This window comes from Chlorocebus sabaeus, chromosome 10, assembly GCF_047675955.1.
Source record: "Chlorocebus sabaeus isolate Y175 chromosome 10, mChlSab1.0.hap1, whole genome shotgun sequence".
NCBI classification, from domain to species: Eukaryota; Metazoa; Chordata; class Mammalia; order Primates; family Cercopithecidae; genus Chlorocebus; species Chlorocebus sabaeus.
In genome coordinates this window covers 120,638,929-120,655,519 of record NC_132913.1, presented here as the reverse complement: position 1 = coordinate 120,655,519, position 16,591 = coordinate 120,638,929, and the positions used below count along the sequence as shown (strand labels likewise).

The window sequence follows — 16,591 nt, the reverse complement described above, 5'->3', positions numbered from 1 at the left end:
TTTTCTTTTGTTAAAATGTTTAATGGGGCCATGTGTGGTGGCTCACACCTGTAATCTCAGCACTCTGGGAGGCCAAGGTAGGTGGATCACCTGAGGTCAGGAGTTCAAGAACAGCCTGGCCAACATGGTGAAACTTCATCTCTACTAAAAATACAAAAATTAGCCGGGCATGGTGGTGGGCACCTGTAATCCCAGCAACTCAGGAGGCTGAGGCAGGAGAATAGCTTGAACCCAGGAGGTGGAATTTGCAGTGAGCCAAGATGCTGCCACTGCACCCAGCCTGGGGGACAGAGTGAGGCTCCACGGTCTCACCAAAAAAAAAAAAAAAACAGTTTAATGGAATGATTTTAATGTTTCCCTATCGATTGTAATTAGTTTTACTTTGATTCATATTGCATTACTAAGGAAGTATCCTTCTATTCCTTTTTTTAGAAAATGATTTTTACAAATTAGAGATGAATTTAAAATGTTATACACATAAATGGTTTCCTTTTATCTTTTAAACTGCTGCACAATTACAGTGTTTTATTTTTGTTGACTCATCTTTGGAGTGACCTCCTAGATAAAGCCTCCATTTTTCATGTCACTATATTATATTTGCTGGATGTTACTGAAACAATATACATTTATATTATTAATAAGTGAAATCAGAGATAGAGAGTTTTATTTCAGGCTGTTATCTTGATTAGCTTTTTGGATTTGAATCATATTTTTCTTGAAGCGTGAATTAGGTGGCTTTCTTGTCATTCAGGAATAATCTATACCTTATGCTCACTATTTTTTCCTTGAAAGTTTAAAGGACACTCACGGTACTTTTAATGTTTTATATTTTATGTAAACTATGTGTTCCATTTAATTATAACTTGAAGATCTGTAGCTACATAACTGTATACTATTCTTTAGTGATTTGCAAATCTTTAATGCAGATTATTAAATCTCCTTTGACATTTCTCGTGTTTAAAATTTTCTTAATTGACTGTTTTTCCTGATGTATCTCTGTTTTTATTTTTACCATCTTGTCCTCCTCGTCTCCTTTCTGGTTGTTGACATTGCTCAGTTGCTCAGCAGAGATTTCTTAAAGGTTCTGTTTTATTCACTGCTGCATTTCCAGCTCCTGGAACAGCGCCTTGCATGTAGTGGGTACACATTGGATCTTTGTTCATGAACATCGAATAAACTAACATTTCAGGTACTTTGCTCGGTCCTGGAAACATCAAGGGGATCAGGATATGACCCATGATGTCTTCAAGAGATTTACAATCTGGACTCAGTTTGCACATTTGACTCGTTATTCTATTTCCTTTTTTTTTTTTTTTTTTTTTTGAGATGAAGTCTTGCTCTGTTACCTAGCCTGGAATGCAGTGGCAACATCTCGGCTCACTGCAACCTCCATCTCCCGGGTTCAAGCGATTCTCCTACCTCAGCCTCCTGAGCAGCTGGGATTACAGGTGTGTGACACCACATCTGGCTAATTTTTGTTATTTTTAGTATAGATGAGATTTCGCCATGTTGGCCAGGCTGGTCTCAAACTCCTGACCTTGAGTGATCCACCTATCTTGGCCTCCCAAAGTGTTGGGATTACTGGCATAAGCCACCATGCCCGGCCTTCTATTTACTTTTTAATAATAGAACAGAACTTTTAAAGCTATGGTTTTTCCTCTAAGTAGTGCTTTGGCTGCATCACACAGTGTTCTCATATGCAGTGGTATGTCACTCTGTGCCTATACACCTACCCCATGTATTATTGTGTCAGTTTCTTTCTTAATTAGCTGTAATTTAGAAGGTGTTTGACAAATATACAGATAATTGGGTGGTTGTGGCTAGTTTTGTGACTTATTTCTATTTTCATCACAGTGTGTTATGGGAGTATAGAATGAACACTTTCTGCTTTAAGTATATTCATATTTTGCTGCTCAGTAAGCTGCAGGCTTCTTGTTTTTAAGATCACCACGACTATAAAATTTCTGGAAAACAATTTTTGGATTCCTTTTGAGTAAAGCATTTGATTGGTACATTTTTAGGAATTTTCTGAAAATGACTCCTTGTGCTCTTGAATGACAGCTAGGCTGAGCTTTTCCAGGTCAGTAGCCTTTTCCTTGGACGTATGGCTTCAGAATCATTATTATACTGTCAAGGAGTTTGAATAATATTAAATATCGACCATTCTAAAGCTATGGTACTGTTTGTAACAATCTATTTGTTGAATTTATCTTTCCTTGTCATTTAGAGACATTGTAAGAGATTTAGGCTCGGCACAGTGGCTCACAACTGTAATTCCAGAGCTCTGGGAAGCCAAGGCTTAAGCCCAGAAGTTTGAGACAAGCTTGGGCAGTATAGTGAGACCCCATCTCTAAGAAAAAAAAAATTGTTTTTATTTAGCTGGACATGGTGGCGCATGCCTGTAATCCCATATACTTGGGAGTCAAAGGCAGGAAGATCGCTTGAGCCTAGGAGTTCAAGGATGGATAAGCTATGATCCCACTACTGCACTCCAGCCTGGGTGACAGAGTGAGATGCTGTCTGTTTAAAAGGAAAAAAAAAAAAGAAGACGTTTAAGTGTTGCTGTTTGATTGTTGTGTTATTTGGATGATTATGGAGCTTCTCAAACCTAGATTTAGCTCTTTTGTAAGCCTGGAAATTTTTTTTTATTGTATACATTAATTGGCAATTTTTTTCCTACTTCTTCAAGAACCTATCCTACTAGCTACAGGTAGCACCTCTGAGCTCTGTCTCCAAGGACTGTCAATTTTTACCACATATTCCTCATCTCGGCTTGTTTAGTCCTTTCATGCTTTTGATATACATATTTCTGACACTCTACTCTTTTGTGATTTAATTTTTGAAATTTGATTGGAAAACTATGGGCTTATTTTATGGCCTCCAATGAAACAGTTAAAATGGTAATGAAGTATTTTTGGTTTTGGTTTATTAAAAATCTTATCCCACTCTCATGTAATAGATATTATATTGATATTCAGACAGTTGATCTTTTATTTTAAAATTCCACTTGCAATCCTTTCCGTGTCTCCATTTCAGGAGTTACCAAATATTTCCAGTCTCTGGTTTCTTATTCTCTCTCTCTGGAAAAGTTTCTGTCCGGCTCTAGGAAACCTAACCTGGGGTTACAAATCTTGCCTGATGCTTTGTACTGCAAAGAGATCTTTACACCAGACCCTCACAGGGACATCATCACGACATTTCTGCAGAGAAGGCTTCGGCACTTCTCCTCACTCCTCAGTGCTCAACATCCTTCTCACTCACACTTAGGTCTGAGCAAATAGACCTGGACATCATTGATGCCATTCTCAACCCTCTCCTAGCTCCTCCTTCTCCGTCTCTCCTTTGAGCCTGGCCCTATTCTCCTTTGTCCACACTCTCACCTGCAGTGACCTTACCCCCAGCTTTCAGTGATTCCCCAAATGCATCTCCCATGATTCCCCAAAAAGATCCCCCATGATTCCCCAAATGCATCCCCCACATCCTAGCTTCTTAGCACTAGCTCCATGGTTGGTGACTCCACTCGGATGCCTCATGGCCCCTCAAGTCAAATGTAGCCCAGAACTCTCCTCCCACCACCCTCTCCTTCCTCCTCCTCCTTGACTTTCCCCATCCCAGGAACTGGCGTCAGCATCCACTCAGCCACTCACACTGGGAACCCAGGGGTCACCCTAGATTCATCTTCCCTTCACCCCACATCCAATCAGGCGGCAAGTCTGACACCTCTGCCATGCACGCATGTCCCAGGTCATACCAGTACTCAGCATCTGCACGCCCCTAGCCATTGGGTCATTTACCTAATATCTGTTGAGCTACGTGTGCCAGAGCCTGTGTATAATGTGGGACTCAGCAGGAAACAAAACAGACACAGACCCCTGCCCCTGCTAGCCGCCTTCCTCATGGACTGCCATCCCGTCTCACTTGGACAACCACAGCCACTCCGAGCTGGTCCTGCTTTGGGCGGGGCCTCCTAGGATTCATCCTCTGGCACTCGGAATCAGATCATGGCACAGCCCTGCACAAACTCTACAGGGCCTCATAAGGCCTCGTGTGATGTGGCTCCTGCCTACAGTGACCAGGTAAAACACAGGACATCCAGTGAAATTTGAGTTTCAGATAAACAATGAATAATCTATTAGCATGAGTATATCCCAATATTACATGGTATATACTTATACTAAAGAAGTTGCTGTTCACCTAAAATTCCACCTCTCTGGGCAGCCTGTGCTTTTACTTGATGACTCTGGCCATGTTACACCAGCTTCTCCCTGACCTCTTGTGGTAGGTAAGTTCCTAACACTGACTTGCCACACGGACTTCCTGTTCCTTGAGCAGGCTGTCTTCATTCCTGCCTCAGGACCTTTGTACTTTGTACTTAATGTCCCTCTGCCAAATCACTGGGTGGCTAGCTCCCTCCTGCCACCAAGATCCCAGTTCTGTCACCTCCTTCACCTCCAAAGGAAGCTGGCACTCTCCCACCCAATGTCTCTTCCTCACATCATCCTGTTTTATCTTATCATGACACTTACTAAAATTATTGTTTGAACTGGGCATGGTGGCTCATGCCTGTAATCGCAGCACTTTGGGAGGCCGAGGAAGGCAGATTGCTTGAGCCTGGGAATTGGAGACCAGCCTGGGCAACAAGGCAAAACCCCATCTCTACAAAAAACACAACAATTAGTTGGGTATGGCGGCACACACCTGTAGTCCCAGCTGCTCAGTTGGGGTCGGGGGAAGCAAGTGAGTGGGAGGACTCAGGATAGGGGCTGAGAGGTGGGAGGCTCAGTTGAGCCCAGGAAGTTGAGGCTGCTGTGAGCTGAGATCTCACCACGGCACTCCAGCCTGGGTGACAGAGCAAGATTCTGTCTCAAAAAAAAAAAAAAAAAAAAAAATCTTGTTCATATGGATCCTTAATCTACTGTTGTGCTCCTCACTGAGACGCTGAGACGTTAGATCCAAAAAAGCCTAAAAGAGGAAGAGCCTTGTGCATTGTGTCTGTTGCTACCTCCCAGCACCCAGAACAGGGCTCAGAGGAGGCCTCCAATACATGTTTGTTCAATGAACGAATGAATGAAGACCTATTCCAATCAAAGCGGTTTGAAAATTACAGGTTTCCAATTTCAGGAATGAGAATCTGCAGGGATTCTGGGAGGAGAAATGGGAAGTACCATTTTGTTCCTTTCTATGATTTCCTAAAATTCCAAGGCTGATCAAGTCTCCAAGCCTGACAGTCGCTTTACCGATGAAAGCAAAGACAAGTGCGCAAGGGAAATTTAGAGCATGACAGTGTCTTTAATTCTAAACAGAGTCATGGAGTGGCTAGAAGCTGAAGGAAGTTCTCCATCGGCACCACGGACCTGAGAAGAAGGCAAGTTGGGGAAGCTGCTGCCGCTGTAGTGATGAAGTGATTTGGCTCCTGGGAAGTCCAGGGAGCAGTGAGGTGTTAGGGAAACCTAACAATGTGCAGAAGTGTCTGGGGAAGTCTGAGGGAAGCCTCATGGAGAGACTTAAAATATATCTCTTTCTCCACAAGGAAGCAGGGAAGAACAAAATCTCCATTGAAGCAGAACTAAGAGCCTGTTATCAGCCATTGTGAAATGGTGTTTTACAAAGAGAAAGTGCCGTGTGTGTATGTGTTTTCCCCTAGCGATAAAGTGATTCATAACAACAGCATCAAATGGAACAAAATGCCTCCATGGAAATCTATGAAAATGATAGCTGCAGGTCCAATTAGCTACAGCTGCATTAGCTGAAAGCCAATTCATTGAAATGAAGCCCAACTGGCCAATTTCGTGAGTGCTCAATTTGTCAAAGAAATTATTTGTTAAATTTACCAAATGTACTGATTGTGCTTTTAAAAGCCTTTAAAAGGAAAGTTGAATTGGATTACTGATGATAAAAGATTCTTTTCTGCATACTAACTAAGCTAAGATTGATATAGCCCCAGAGAAATCGACAAAGGAATCTTGAAACTTCTGTATGTGTAATGAAACACAAAACAGCACAGACTAAAAAACCGTTACCAGTATGAAATCCCATTTTTCTAACCAAAATGGTGACCTTTCATTTTTTTGTTTGTTTTTTTGTTTATTTGAGATGTAGTCTTGCTCTGTTACAGAGGCTAGAGTGCAGTGGCGAGATCTTGGCTCACCGCAACCTCAGCCTCCCAGGTTCAAGTGATTCTCCTGCCTCAGCCTCCAGAGTAGCTGGCATCACAGGTGTGCGCTACCACGCCCAGCTAATTTTTTTTTTTTTTTTTTAATTAGAGACAGGGTTTCACCATGTTGGCCAGGCTGGTCTCAAACTCCTGACCTCAGGTGATCCACCCGCCTCAGCTTCCCAAAGTGTTGGGATTACAGGCATGAGCCACCACACCCGACCTGACCTTTCATTTGTGATGGGATTGTTTTGGCTCCCTGTGACTTTGTTCAGATGCTCTGGAATGTTTTTTTTTTTTTTCTCTTTCAAGCTTTTGGCATTTAAAATACTCTTTGCCAGTTCTTTGGACGGCATATTAGCCTTACTTTTGCACTTTTAACAATTAAAACGTAATTAACTTTCGTCAATTAATTTTTTTTTTTCTGAGAGGGAGTCTTGTTCTGTCACCCATGCTGGAGTGCAGTGGCACAATCTTGGCTCACTGCAAGCTCTGGTTCCCGAGTTCACACCATTCTTCTGCCTCAGCCTCCCAAGAAGCTGGGACTACAGGCACCTGCCACCATGCCCATCTAATTTTTTGTATTTTTAAGTAGAGACGGGATTTTACCATGTTAGCCAATCCTAGCCAGAATAGTCTTGATCTCCTGACCTCATGATCCGCCCGCCTCAGCCTCCCAAAGTGCTGGGATTACAGGCGTGAGCCACCGCGCCCGGCTCATCAATTAAATTTTAAAATGTAAAACCAAAAGAATCTAAAAGAAATCAGAACCTTTACCAGTTGGTCATTCAATGGATTGGATATCAGAAAATTGAAGTTTTGGTGAATCATCTCACTTTGAAAAATTGACATCACTGGAAATCTTGGGCTATAACAACCCACGCAGAAAATAGACTGACTTTAATTTATTTCCTTTCAGTGCCTTTCCGTGCTTGTCAGGTGTAATGGCTGCAGCAAATAGCAAGAGCAGCAGCAAAAATCTTAAGAGCCAGATCCTGTGCAAGTAAGAAAGGGCTGGCCATGTCCTCCCACCCCATCCACTTCCCAGAGCAACTGGCCTCCAATTAACTTTAGTCTTAAAAAGCTGCAGCACACACAAGCTACTGTTCAAATTCCATGATAACAAGATCTCCAAACAACCACAGAGATTTCCAAGCTGTGCTCACCACTCAATTATTGTGAGTGCGGCAGAGGCATTTGTTCAGCCAGGCAGAGGCAGAGGTCGCTGTCATGAGCTGTTTCTGTCGCCTGCTGGCCGCCCCCACCTGCCCGCCCCCGTGGGCCAGCCATTACCCGTAGAGCTCCTTGCAGAGCAGTGTGGTCAGTTTCTTCAGGTGAGGAAGACTGCTGGAGCCCGTCTTCACAAATTCAGAGTCCAGGGCGAGCTGAGTGCTCAAATAATCTTGGATGGCCTTAAGATGCTCTTCTGGAAGCCTAAAAAAAGAAAAAAGAAACAAACCATGCTTGCCTGTTTCTTTTAGCCCCCATCACCAGTGGGAACAGCAACAACAATAACAAATCCTCTTCCTCAGAGCCTCCAGGGAGACACAGTCCTTCAGGAGAACGTTTGCAAACCTGGATGAAGGTTCCCATGGTCAGAACAAGAAAAAGTGGCCCAGCAGGAAAGGTGCCTCTCAATGAGCTCCTTTGGGTGCTGCTGGGAGGAAGTGGTTCTGGCTGGGGGTCTGGGAAATGGTTATACCTTAAAAAGGAGACCAAGGCTGGGCCCAGTGGCTCACGCCTGTAATCCTAGCATTTTGGGAGGCCAAGGCAGGCAGATCACCTGAGGTTAGCAGTTCAAGACCAGCCTGGCCAACACGGGGAAACCCTGCCTCTACTAAAAATACAAACATTAGCCGGGTATGATGGTAGGCACCTGTAATCTCAGCTACTTGGGAGGCTGAGACAGGAGAATCATTTGAACCTGGAAGGCAGAGATTGCGGTGAGGCAAGATCGCGCCACTGCGCTCCAGCCTGAGTGACAGAGCGAGACACTGTCTCAAAAAAAAAAAAAAAAAGAGGCCAAAAGCTTTGGAAAGTGTATAGTGGAACTGTTTACCCATCTTATCTACTTATAAAGATAGGATCTGAGGGCTGGAAGGATGATGGGATCTAGAGATAGTAAATGGCTTTAGCTCACATGCACTCTGCAATCTCACAGACAAAGGCTACCCAAGGCACTGTGTTTGGAGGGTCTGGAGTCATCCCAGGCTCTGTGGGGGAGTCTGAGTGATTAGTGATGGGGCTGGGGATATGGAATGAGGTAGTGCAAGTGGCCGACTTTGCCATGTAGAATCTGCTCCAACCCTTCAGTGTACAGAGTGAATGGGGTTGAAGGCAGGGTTTGTTCACTGTGCAGATCAACCCTGGTGGCAGAGGCACAGGCAGAGAGCCCAGGTCAGTCCCACGAGGGGTGCCCACTAAAGTCGGATCAGCCCTCTGCATTCTATCTTTTAGCACCTTTTGTTCTGGGTAACGCTTAAGTGTTTGTTCCCATAATGATGGAAATTGTAATTATAGCAAGTGTTTCCTGAACACAACATGCCAGACACTATGCTAAGCACTTTACACTCATTTTCTCCATTAACCCACAAATCAATTTTATGACTCAGATATTATTACTAATTATTCCTGTTTCACAAATCAGAAAACTGAGGCTTAAGCATGTTAATTACCTGTGTGTAAAAAATTATTACAAGCCTTAATTTTTTTTTTTTTTTTTTTTTGAGACAGAGTCTCACCCTGTCACCCAGGCTGGAGTGCAATGGCAAGATCTCAGTTAACTGCAACCTCCACCTCCCGAGTTCAAGCGATTCTCCTGCCTCAGCCTCCTGGGTAGCTGGCAACACAGGCGTGCACCACCAGACCTAGCTAATGTTTGTATTTTTAGTAGATGAGGGGTTTTACCATGTTGGCTAGGCTGACCTCAGGTGATCCACCTGCCTTGGCCTCCCAAAGTGCTAGGATTATAGGTGTGAGCCACCCCACCCCGCCGCCTTAAAGATTTTTGTTCCAGGCTTGATATGTAATCAAGTTGAAACTAAAGGACACAAGGATTTTCCTGTGGGATCTGTGAAAGAATGAAAAGCCATTGCTCTTAAGATTGGACAGGAATTGCCAGGCATGGTGGTTCATGCCTATAATCCCAGCACTTTGGGAGGGAGAGGTGGGCAGACCACCTGAGGTCAGGAGCTCAAGGCCAGCCTGGCCAACATGGTGAAACCCTGTCTCTACTAAAATACAAAAATTAGCTGGGTGTGGTGGCATGTATTTGTAGTCCCAGCTACTCAGGAGGCTGAGGCAGGAGGATTGCTTGAACCCGGGAGGTATAGGTTGCAGTGAGCCCAGATGGCTGCACTGTGCTCCGGCTTGAGTGACAGAGTGAGACTGTGTCTCAAAAAAAAAAAAAAAAAAAAAAAAAACTGAACAGGACTGCACTGGCTTACCCATTTGACTTGTTAGATTGAGAAGAGAACATTTGCATTTAAGTTCATCCGTATTTATTCTGGGTCTTGACATTATAGAAATCCAGTGTCTGCCTGAGTCTGTTTACTAAAAGGGATAAACATCTCTTCTATAGTATTAAAACAGTGGTCCCCAACCTTTTTGGCACAAGGGACCGGTTTTGTGGAAGACAATTATTCCACAGACGGATGGTAGGGGGATGGTTTTGGGAGGAAACTGCTCCATCTCAGATCATCAGGCGTTAGATTCTCCTAAGGGGTGTGCAAACTAGATCCCTCACATGCACAGTTCACAGTCGGGTTCACGCTCGTATGAGAATCTAATGCCACCGCTGATCTGACAGGAGGCGGAGCTCAGGTGGTAATACTCGCTCACCCGCCGCTCACCTCCAGCTGCCACCCAGTTCCTAACAGGCCAGGGTTGGGGACCCCTGTATTAAAATATGTATCTTAACAGCTCTAATGACTATTGCCTTGTAACTTTGATACCATGAGTCTGTATTACAGGCAGTTCTATTTTTAAAAATGTTTGTTGTAGGCCGGGCACAGTGGCTCATGCCTATAATCCTAGCACTTTGGGAGGTCGAGGAGGGCAGATCACCTCAGGTTGGGAGTTCAAGACTAGCCTGACCAACATGGAGAAACCCCATCGCTACTAAAAATACAAAATTAGCCGGTTGTGGTGGTGCATGGCTGTAATCCCAGCTACTTGGGAGGCTGAAGCAGGAGAATCACTTGAATCCAGGAGCCAGAGTTTGTGGAGAGCTGAGATTGTGCCATTGCAATCTAGCCTGGTGGACAAGAGCGAAACTCCGTCTCAAATAACAAAAGTTTGTTGTAGAAAAGTGTTGACTTAAAGATGTAAACTATGTTTATTTGAGAAGGCTAATTTTACTTAGAAACGTGATAATTAACCTATTAACTAAGACCTAACTGATGAGAGCTAATTAACTTGCAGGAAAGACTGTGCAAGTTGTCATTTAAAGAAAAATAATCAAAAGGCAATCCTCTATGTGCAAAGCAACTTGACAAGCGAAATAGACTGATTGTAAAACACAGTGTGGAGTCCCAGTTTTCCTTGACCCTGAGAATGGAGGGCGGCTCTGGGTTGCCGCTTTCCTTGGTCTCTGCACATGGTCCCTTCACTCATTCCCATCTCTGCCATGAGAAGCTAAGATAGATAAAGCAGACCTCTCTGCCCATGTGCCCTCAGCCCACGCCTCGACCCTAACTCCTCCTGGAAGGCTGCCTGGAAGTTCCGCTTCACGCCTCTGCTGGCCCCACTGAGGCAGAAGCCCATAACCAGGGTGGAGGGGCTGATTAGGAGATGGAGTTGGCAGGAGGTGTAGCAGAGGTCAGCAGGTGGAACCATGGGGCGTCCCCGACTCTTCCCCATGCAGTTTACTGCATTCAGCATCCAAACCTGGGGAGAAATGGAAACCCTGGGGAATTAAACAATGGGCTCTATGTGGATTTTTTTTTTTTTTTTTTTTTTGGACACAGTTTTTATCTTGTTGCCCAGGCTGGAGTGCAGTGGTGCTATCTCGGTACACTGCAACCTCCGCCTCCCAGGTTCAAGCTATTCTCCTGCCTCAGCCCCCCGAATAGCTGGGATTATAGGCGCCCGCCACCATGCCCAGCTAATTTTTGTATTTTTAGTGGAGAAGGGGTTTTGCCATGTTGGTCAGTCTGGTCTTGAGCTCCTGGACTCAGGTGATCCGCCCACCTCGGCCTCCCAAAGTGCTGGGATTACAGGAATGAGCCACCGTGCCCAGCCTATGTGGAATACTTTTAAACATCTGTGATTTAGACACATATATTGAGATAATCAACATAGTGGCAACACTGGATATTCGGCTGTTTGATAAATAGCACAAATAATTCAAGGAGCGTGCACAGAACTCAGCCTGGAGACCCCAGGGAAGAACCAATGGGTATGTCCAGGTGGAAATAGGAACACGCCAAGTATCTTAGCAACCCGGTGGCATGTGTGTCCCATCGGCATCTCCTTCATATTTTGCCAAGTGAGAGAGTAGGAGGGCAGCCCTGGCAGCCTCAGATGGATCCTTCAAGTTGGAAATGCGGCTTCAGCCCTGTCATTAGGATTTCTTTGGGGGGCAGGGGAGCGCTTCTCACAAAGAAACAAAACAAAGTTACATTTAGTAAGGCATGGAGATTACCGGGTGCTAACTTATTAATTAACGTAGCACATATCCAGTGAGTGCCTACACTATGCCGGGCCGTGCCTGGAGACACAATGCTTCCCCACCCCCGTGGAGCGCTTTTCCGGTTAAGGTCCACGCCCCTGGCCTTCTTGAAGCCGATGGTGCAAAGGCCTCTGAGGTGCAAGCTGACAAGCACCCCTCTCCGGAGACTTTCCCTCCTCCCTCTGGTCACCAGGCCCATAACTAGGATCCAGACCCAAGCCATCCAGCCCGGCCCTGGCTGGGCTCACTGCAGATGAAGCCCCAGCTGGACTTGAGTGGGGACTCACCCACTGGTGTCCATGCTTTGCAGTCGCTGGAACAACGTTTCGGAGAGGCTCGGCCGGCTGGTCTCGGTTGCTCGGGGATTCTCGTTTGAAAGAGGAACCTCCTTGGCCTCACAGGAGCCAGCAGACAGCGGGATGTTTCTCGGGGGCAGCTCGGGTGGAGACACGACGCTTTCTACCAGAGAGAACAGCAGGAAGACCATTAGTGAGGACACTGCATGCAACCTGGCCTTCACCGAAGCCCCATGGGGTCCAGGCCGCAACACCCATGTTCTCGATCTCCATCTGCGTCCCCACGTCCCTCACTGACTGCCTCCTGGAGGGAGAGCCTCTTGCCACAGGGCCCTGCCTAGCACACTGTCTGCCCCACCTTGGCCATCAGCAAACACCTGCCAAGGCCAGAAGGCCCTGCTCCATTGGAGGGCCTGAAAGGCCTGCAGTGCTGCTGACCTTGGGTGGACTAAGCCAGCAGTGGCAGGCAGGTGAGCAGGATGGGTCTGGCTCTCAGGCTTTCAGGTGCCTCATGATGGCTGAGCCCTGGACTGGGCAGAGGCCCAGTTCCCAGAATAGGCCAAAACCACAGGAGGGAACCAGGGGTAAGGAGGCAGACAGGCCTAGCCATACTGCCCCTCTCCCTCTCTCCCTGGTCCCCTCTCTACAGCCTCTGCCCTTCCTTCTCTCCTCCCCCAGACCCTCAGAAACACACAAAAGAAAGCAAGGGGGTGCCCTTCACTCAGAGACATTCAACAAATGACTTGAACTTGGCCTGGGAGGTGGGAGCCCACCCATCCCCTTTAGGAGAAGGTTCATCCTGTACGTACCACGAATGGATAAAGGTCGCTGAGTCCCTCAGGTCCAGAGCTCTGTCTGAGCCTCTTCCCACACATAGCAGCTGCCCCTGGCCCAACCACAGTGGGCCCCGGGGGACCTCCTCTTTAGAGAACGGGCCCTTCACTTCCTCTCTCTGGGGTTCTGAAGACAACTAGGAGTCTGCTTTGAGCTCCACGGTCTGGCAGTGCCCTGGGCCCAAGCAGACCTCTTGGACTGCAGGTGCCTCATGTCGCATTGCTCTGGTTCAAGCCGACAACTGGGCAACCTCGTTTGGGGAAGTGAAGCCAGCAGTCATGAGACTGAGGTTCTTTTTTCGGCCCTCACAGAAACTTTTTGGGATCTTCCTCCAGACAGCCATGCCCAGAGGGGCCCAACTAGCTGGGGTGGGTGGCCCGAAGGGAGTGAGGGTGGTTAGCGTGGAGGACGTTTCTGCAGGACAGCTTCTCAGCATGGCCCTGGGTGCCTGGGGGCAGCTGGGGCAGGTGCGGCCAGGGCGCGGTGCTGGTGAGTGACCTTGGGCTCACAATGGGACAGGTCAGCCCTAGCTCTTCCACAGCCTGACCTTCCTGATTCCAGAGGGCAGCGCTCACTCAGACCAGGGAGGCGCCTGCCTAGGACCCCTTCAGCCTCCATGGAGCTGCGGTCCTTTTGGAAATGAAGAGCTGCACAACCATGAAAAGGGCGTTTCCATGAGGGTGGGAGGAAGCAGGGGGCCCTGGTGGCCCACAAGCCAGCCCACAGGTGAGGGAGAGAAAGGATGCCTGCAGCAAGCCCCCAGAACAGGCAGGAGCCAGGCAAGGGTCTCAGCACGTCTGGATGAATCTTTCCTCTCTTGGGGGAGAGCCTGGGGGACCTGGCAGTCTCCACCTGCTGGAATTCAGGAAGAGCCCTGGGCAACTGAGGGGCCCGGTTAGGTATCTCATGCTTTTCTTTTAGGAAATAAGCCTTTTGTTTTGTTTTGTTTCTTTTTTTTAACTTGTATTTTAAGTTCAGGGGTACCTGTGCAGGTTTATTACATAGGTAAACTTACGTCATGGGGTTTGTTGTACAGATTATTTCATCATCCTGGTATTAAGCCTAGTACCCAATAGTTACTTCTGATCCTGTCCTTCCTCCCACCCCACCACCTTCAGGAAGGCTCCAGCGTGTGCTGTTCCCTTCTGTCCATGTGTTTTCATCATTTATCTCCTACTTAAGTGAGAACATGTGGTGTTTGGTTTTCTGTTCTTGTGTTTGTTTGCTAAGGATAATGACCTCCAGTTCCATCCATGTTCCTGCAAAGGACATGATCTCGTTCTTTTTGCTGGCTGCATAGTATTCCTTGGTGTACATGTACCCCATTTTCTTTATCCAGTCTACCACTGATGGGCATTTAGGCTGATTCCATGTCTTTGTTATTGCAAGTAGTGCTGCAGTGAACACACGCAGATGTGTCTTTGTAACAAAATGATTTCTATTCCCTTAGGTATATTCTCAGTAAATCTTTGAGGGGAAAAGTGGGACATCCCCAGGTAAGCGCCTTCTCTGCAAGACTTTCTCCATCTGACTCTTGCTCTATTGGTCTTTGTCCCTGTGGTGTAAAGGGCACCCTAAGTCTCACATACTTTTTAGGGACTGTATAATTTTTTTTTTTTTTTTTTTTTTTTGAGACGGAGTCTCCCTGTTGCCAGGCTGGAGTGCAGTGCTGCAATCTTGGCTCACTACAACCTCCACCTCCTGGGTTCAAGCGATTTTCCTGCCTCAACCTCCCAAGCTGCTGGAACTACAGGCGTGTACCACCACACCTGGCTAATTTTTGTATTTTTGGTAGACACAGGGTTTCACCATGTTGGCCAGGATAGTCTCGATCTCCTGACCTCGTGATCCACCCGCCTCAGTCTCCCAAAGTGTTGGGATTACAAGCATGAGCAACTGCACCCAGCTGGGACTGTATATTTTTTTCAACATATTTTTAGGGGTTATATTTCCCCCACCCCCTTTTAATGATGACATAAAGACACACCTTCCTCATCCTCCCAGTTAGGTGCAAGGGTCTCCTCCTTCACTCTCCTCGCATTGAAATTCAGCGGATTGTAATGATACTAATGACCGTAGCTGCATTTATTGAGTGCTTACTATCAATATGTGCCAGGCTCTGTGTGCTACATTTCTCAACTCATTTGATCCTTGGGATACCGTGAGAGGCAGGTACTATTGCTATTCTCTCTCTCTTTCTGTCTTTTTAAAGACCAGTCAAGTGAAGCAGGGGAAGTGGAGTCTTTTTACTCTCTCTCTTTCTCTCTCTCTCTCTCTCTCTTTCTTTTTTCTTAGACAAGGTCTCTTTCTGTCACCCAGGCTAGAGTGCAGTGGTGCAATCACGGCTCACTGCAACCTTGAACTCCTGGACTCAAGGAATCCTCCTGCCTCCGCCTCCTGAGTAGCTAGGACTACAGGCCTGAGCCACCATGCCTGAATAAATTTTTTAGAAAGCTTTTTGCAGAGACAGGGTTGCCTTTGTTGCCCAGGAGGGTCTCAAACTTCTGGCCTCAAGCGATCTTCCCACGTTGGCCTCCCAAAGTTCTGGGGTTACAGGCAAGAGCCAGCAAGCCCAGCCTTATTTTTACTGTCTCTTTAAAGAGAAGTCTGTGATTCAGAGAGGTCAGGTAATTTCCCCAAGGTCACACAGCTAATAAGCTGGGGAGGAGAAATTTTAGCCCATGTCTGCCTGACCCCAGAGCCTGTGTTCCTAACTTGTCCTTAACCCCATGCCAACAATCTCCCTCTCATAATAGGACTCACCCAATCTACAAGCACTCAAGGTGGGTGCAGGGCAAGTTCCCAAAAGTACCTCCTGCCGTCCTGTCCCTCCCTCCCTACCTGTGTCCTCCTCAGGGTCGTCGCCTGTGTCCTCTTCCTCCAGCGGCACAGGGTATTGCAGATGGGTCACCAGCCCCATGTTTTCCTTCTTGTAAAACTCGATGAGCTGGTCCAGTTTGGTAAAGAACCTCATGGGGACGCCTTCGGATGCCTGAGGACAGAACACCCAAACAAACGCACGTGTTAACCAACTAGAATGTCACCCAACCACAAAGGCCACCTGCAGCGGAGACCAGTGAGGCAGAGGGAGTGACTGTGATCCAAGAAAAGCCCTAGGCTCCTACACAGGGTGTGTGACCCTCATGCCCACAACCTCACATCCTGCAACCAGCAGCTGCCAAGGGCCCTTCTGCAAAAGGCACACAGAGGATCGTTCCTAAGATCTGTTTTTCTTTCCATTTTTAAAAAAACTTTTATTTTTAAAAGTATTTTTGGGCCAGGCACGGTGGCTTACACCTGTAATCCTAGCACTTTGGGAGGCCAAGGCAGGTGGATCACCTGAGGTCAGGAGTTTGAGACCAACCTGGCCAACATGATGAAACCCCATCTCTACTAAAAAAAAAAAGAATACAAAAATTAGACGGGCGTGGTGGCAGGTGCCTGTAATCCCTGCTACTCGGGAGGCTGAGATAGGAGAATCACTTGAACCTGGGAGGTGGAGGTTGCAGTGAGCCGAGATCGTGCCACTGCATTCCAGCCTGGGCAACTCAGTCTCAAAATAAATAAAATAAAATAAAATACAAGTATTTTTATACAAATAATATATTTATATTATGGCAAAATTAGAAATACAAT

The 16,591-nt window shown here is 46.6% G+C and overlaps 1 protein-coding gene across 2 annotated transcripts in view; it reads right to left on the bottom strand.

The window, feature by feature from the left end:
- The window catches only part of INPP5D (inositol polyphosphate-5-phosphatase D), a 151,937-nt gene that overhangs the window by 75,320 nt on the left and 60,026 nt on the right, over positions 1-16,591 (bottom strand). The window contains exons 3-5 of one of the 2 annotated variants that reach the window (XM_007966684.3): positions 15,797-15,947; positions 12,113-12,284; positions 7,448-7,588 (exon numbers count right to left, since the gene is read on the bottom strand). In XM_007966684.3, coding sequence (XP_007964875.1) covers positions 7,448-7,588; positions 12,113-12,284; positions 15,797-15,947 — 464 coding nt within the window. Of the gene's footprint in view, positions 1-7,447; positions 7,589-12,112; positions 12,285-12,930; positions 14,596-15,796; positions 15,948-16,591 lie in introns of those variants that run through there. The other variant, XM_007966685.3, reaches the window with a different exon arrangement.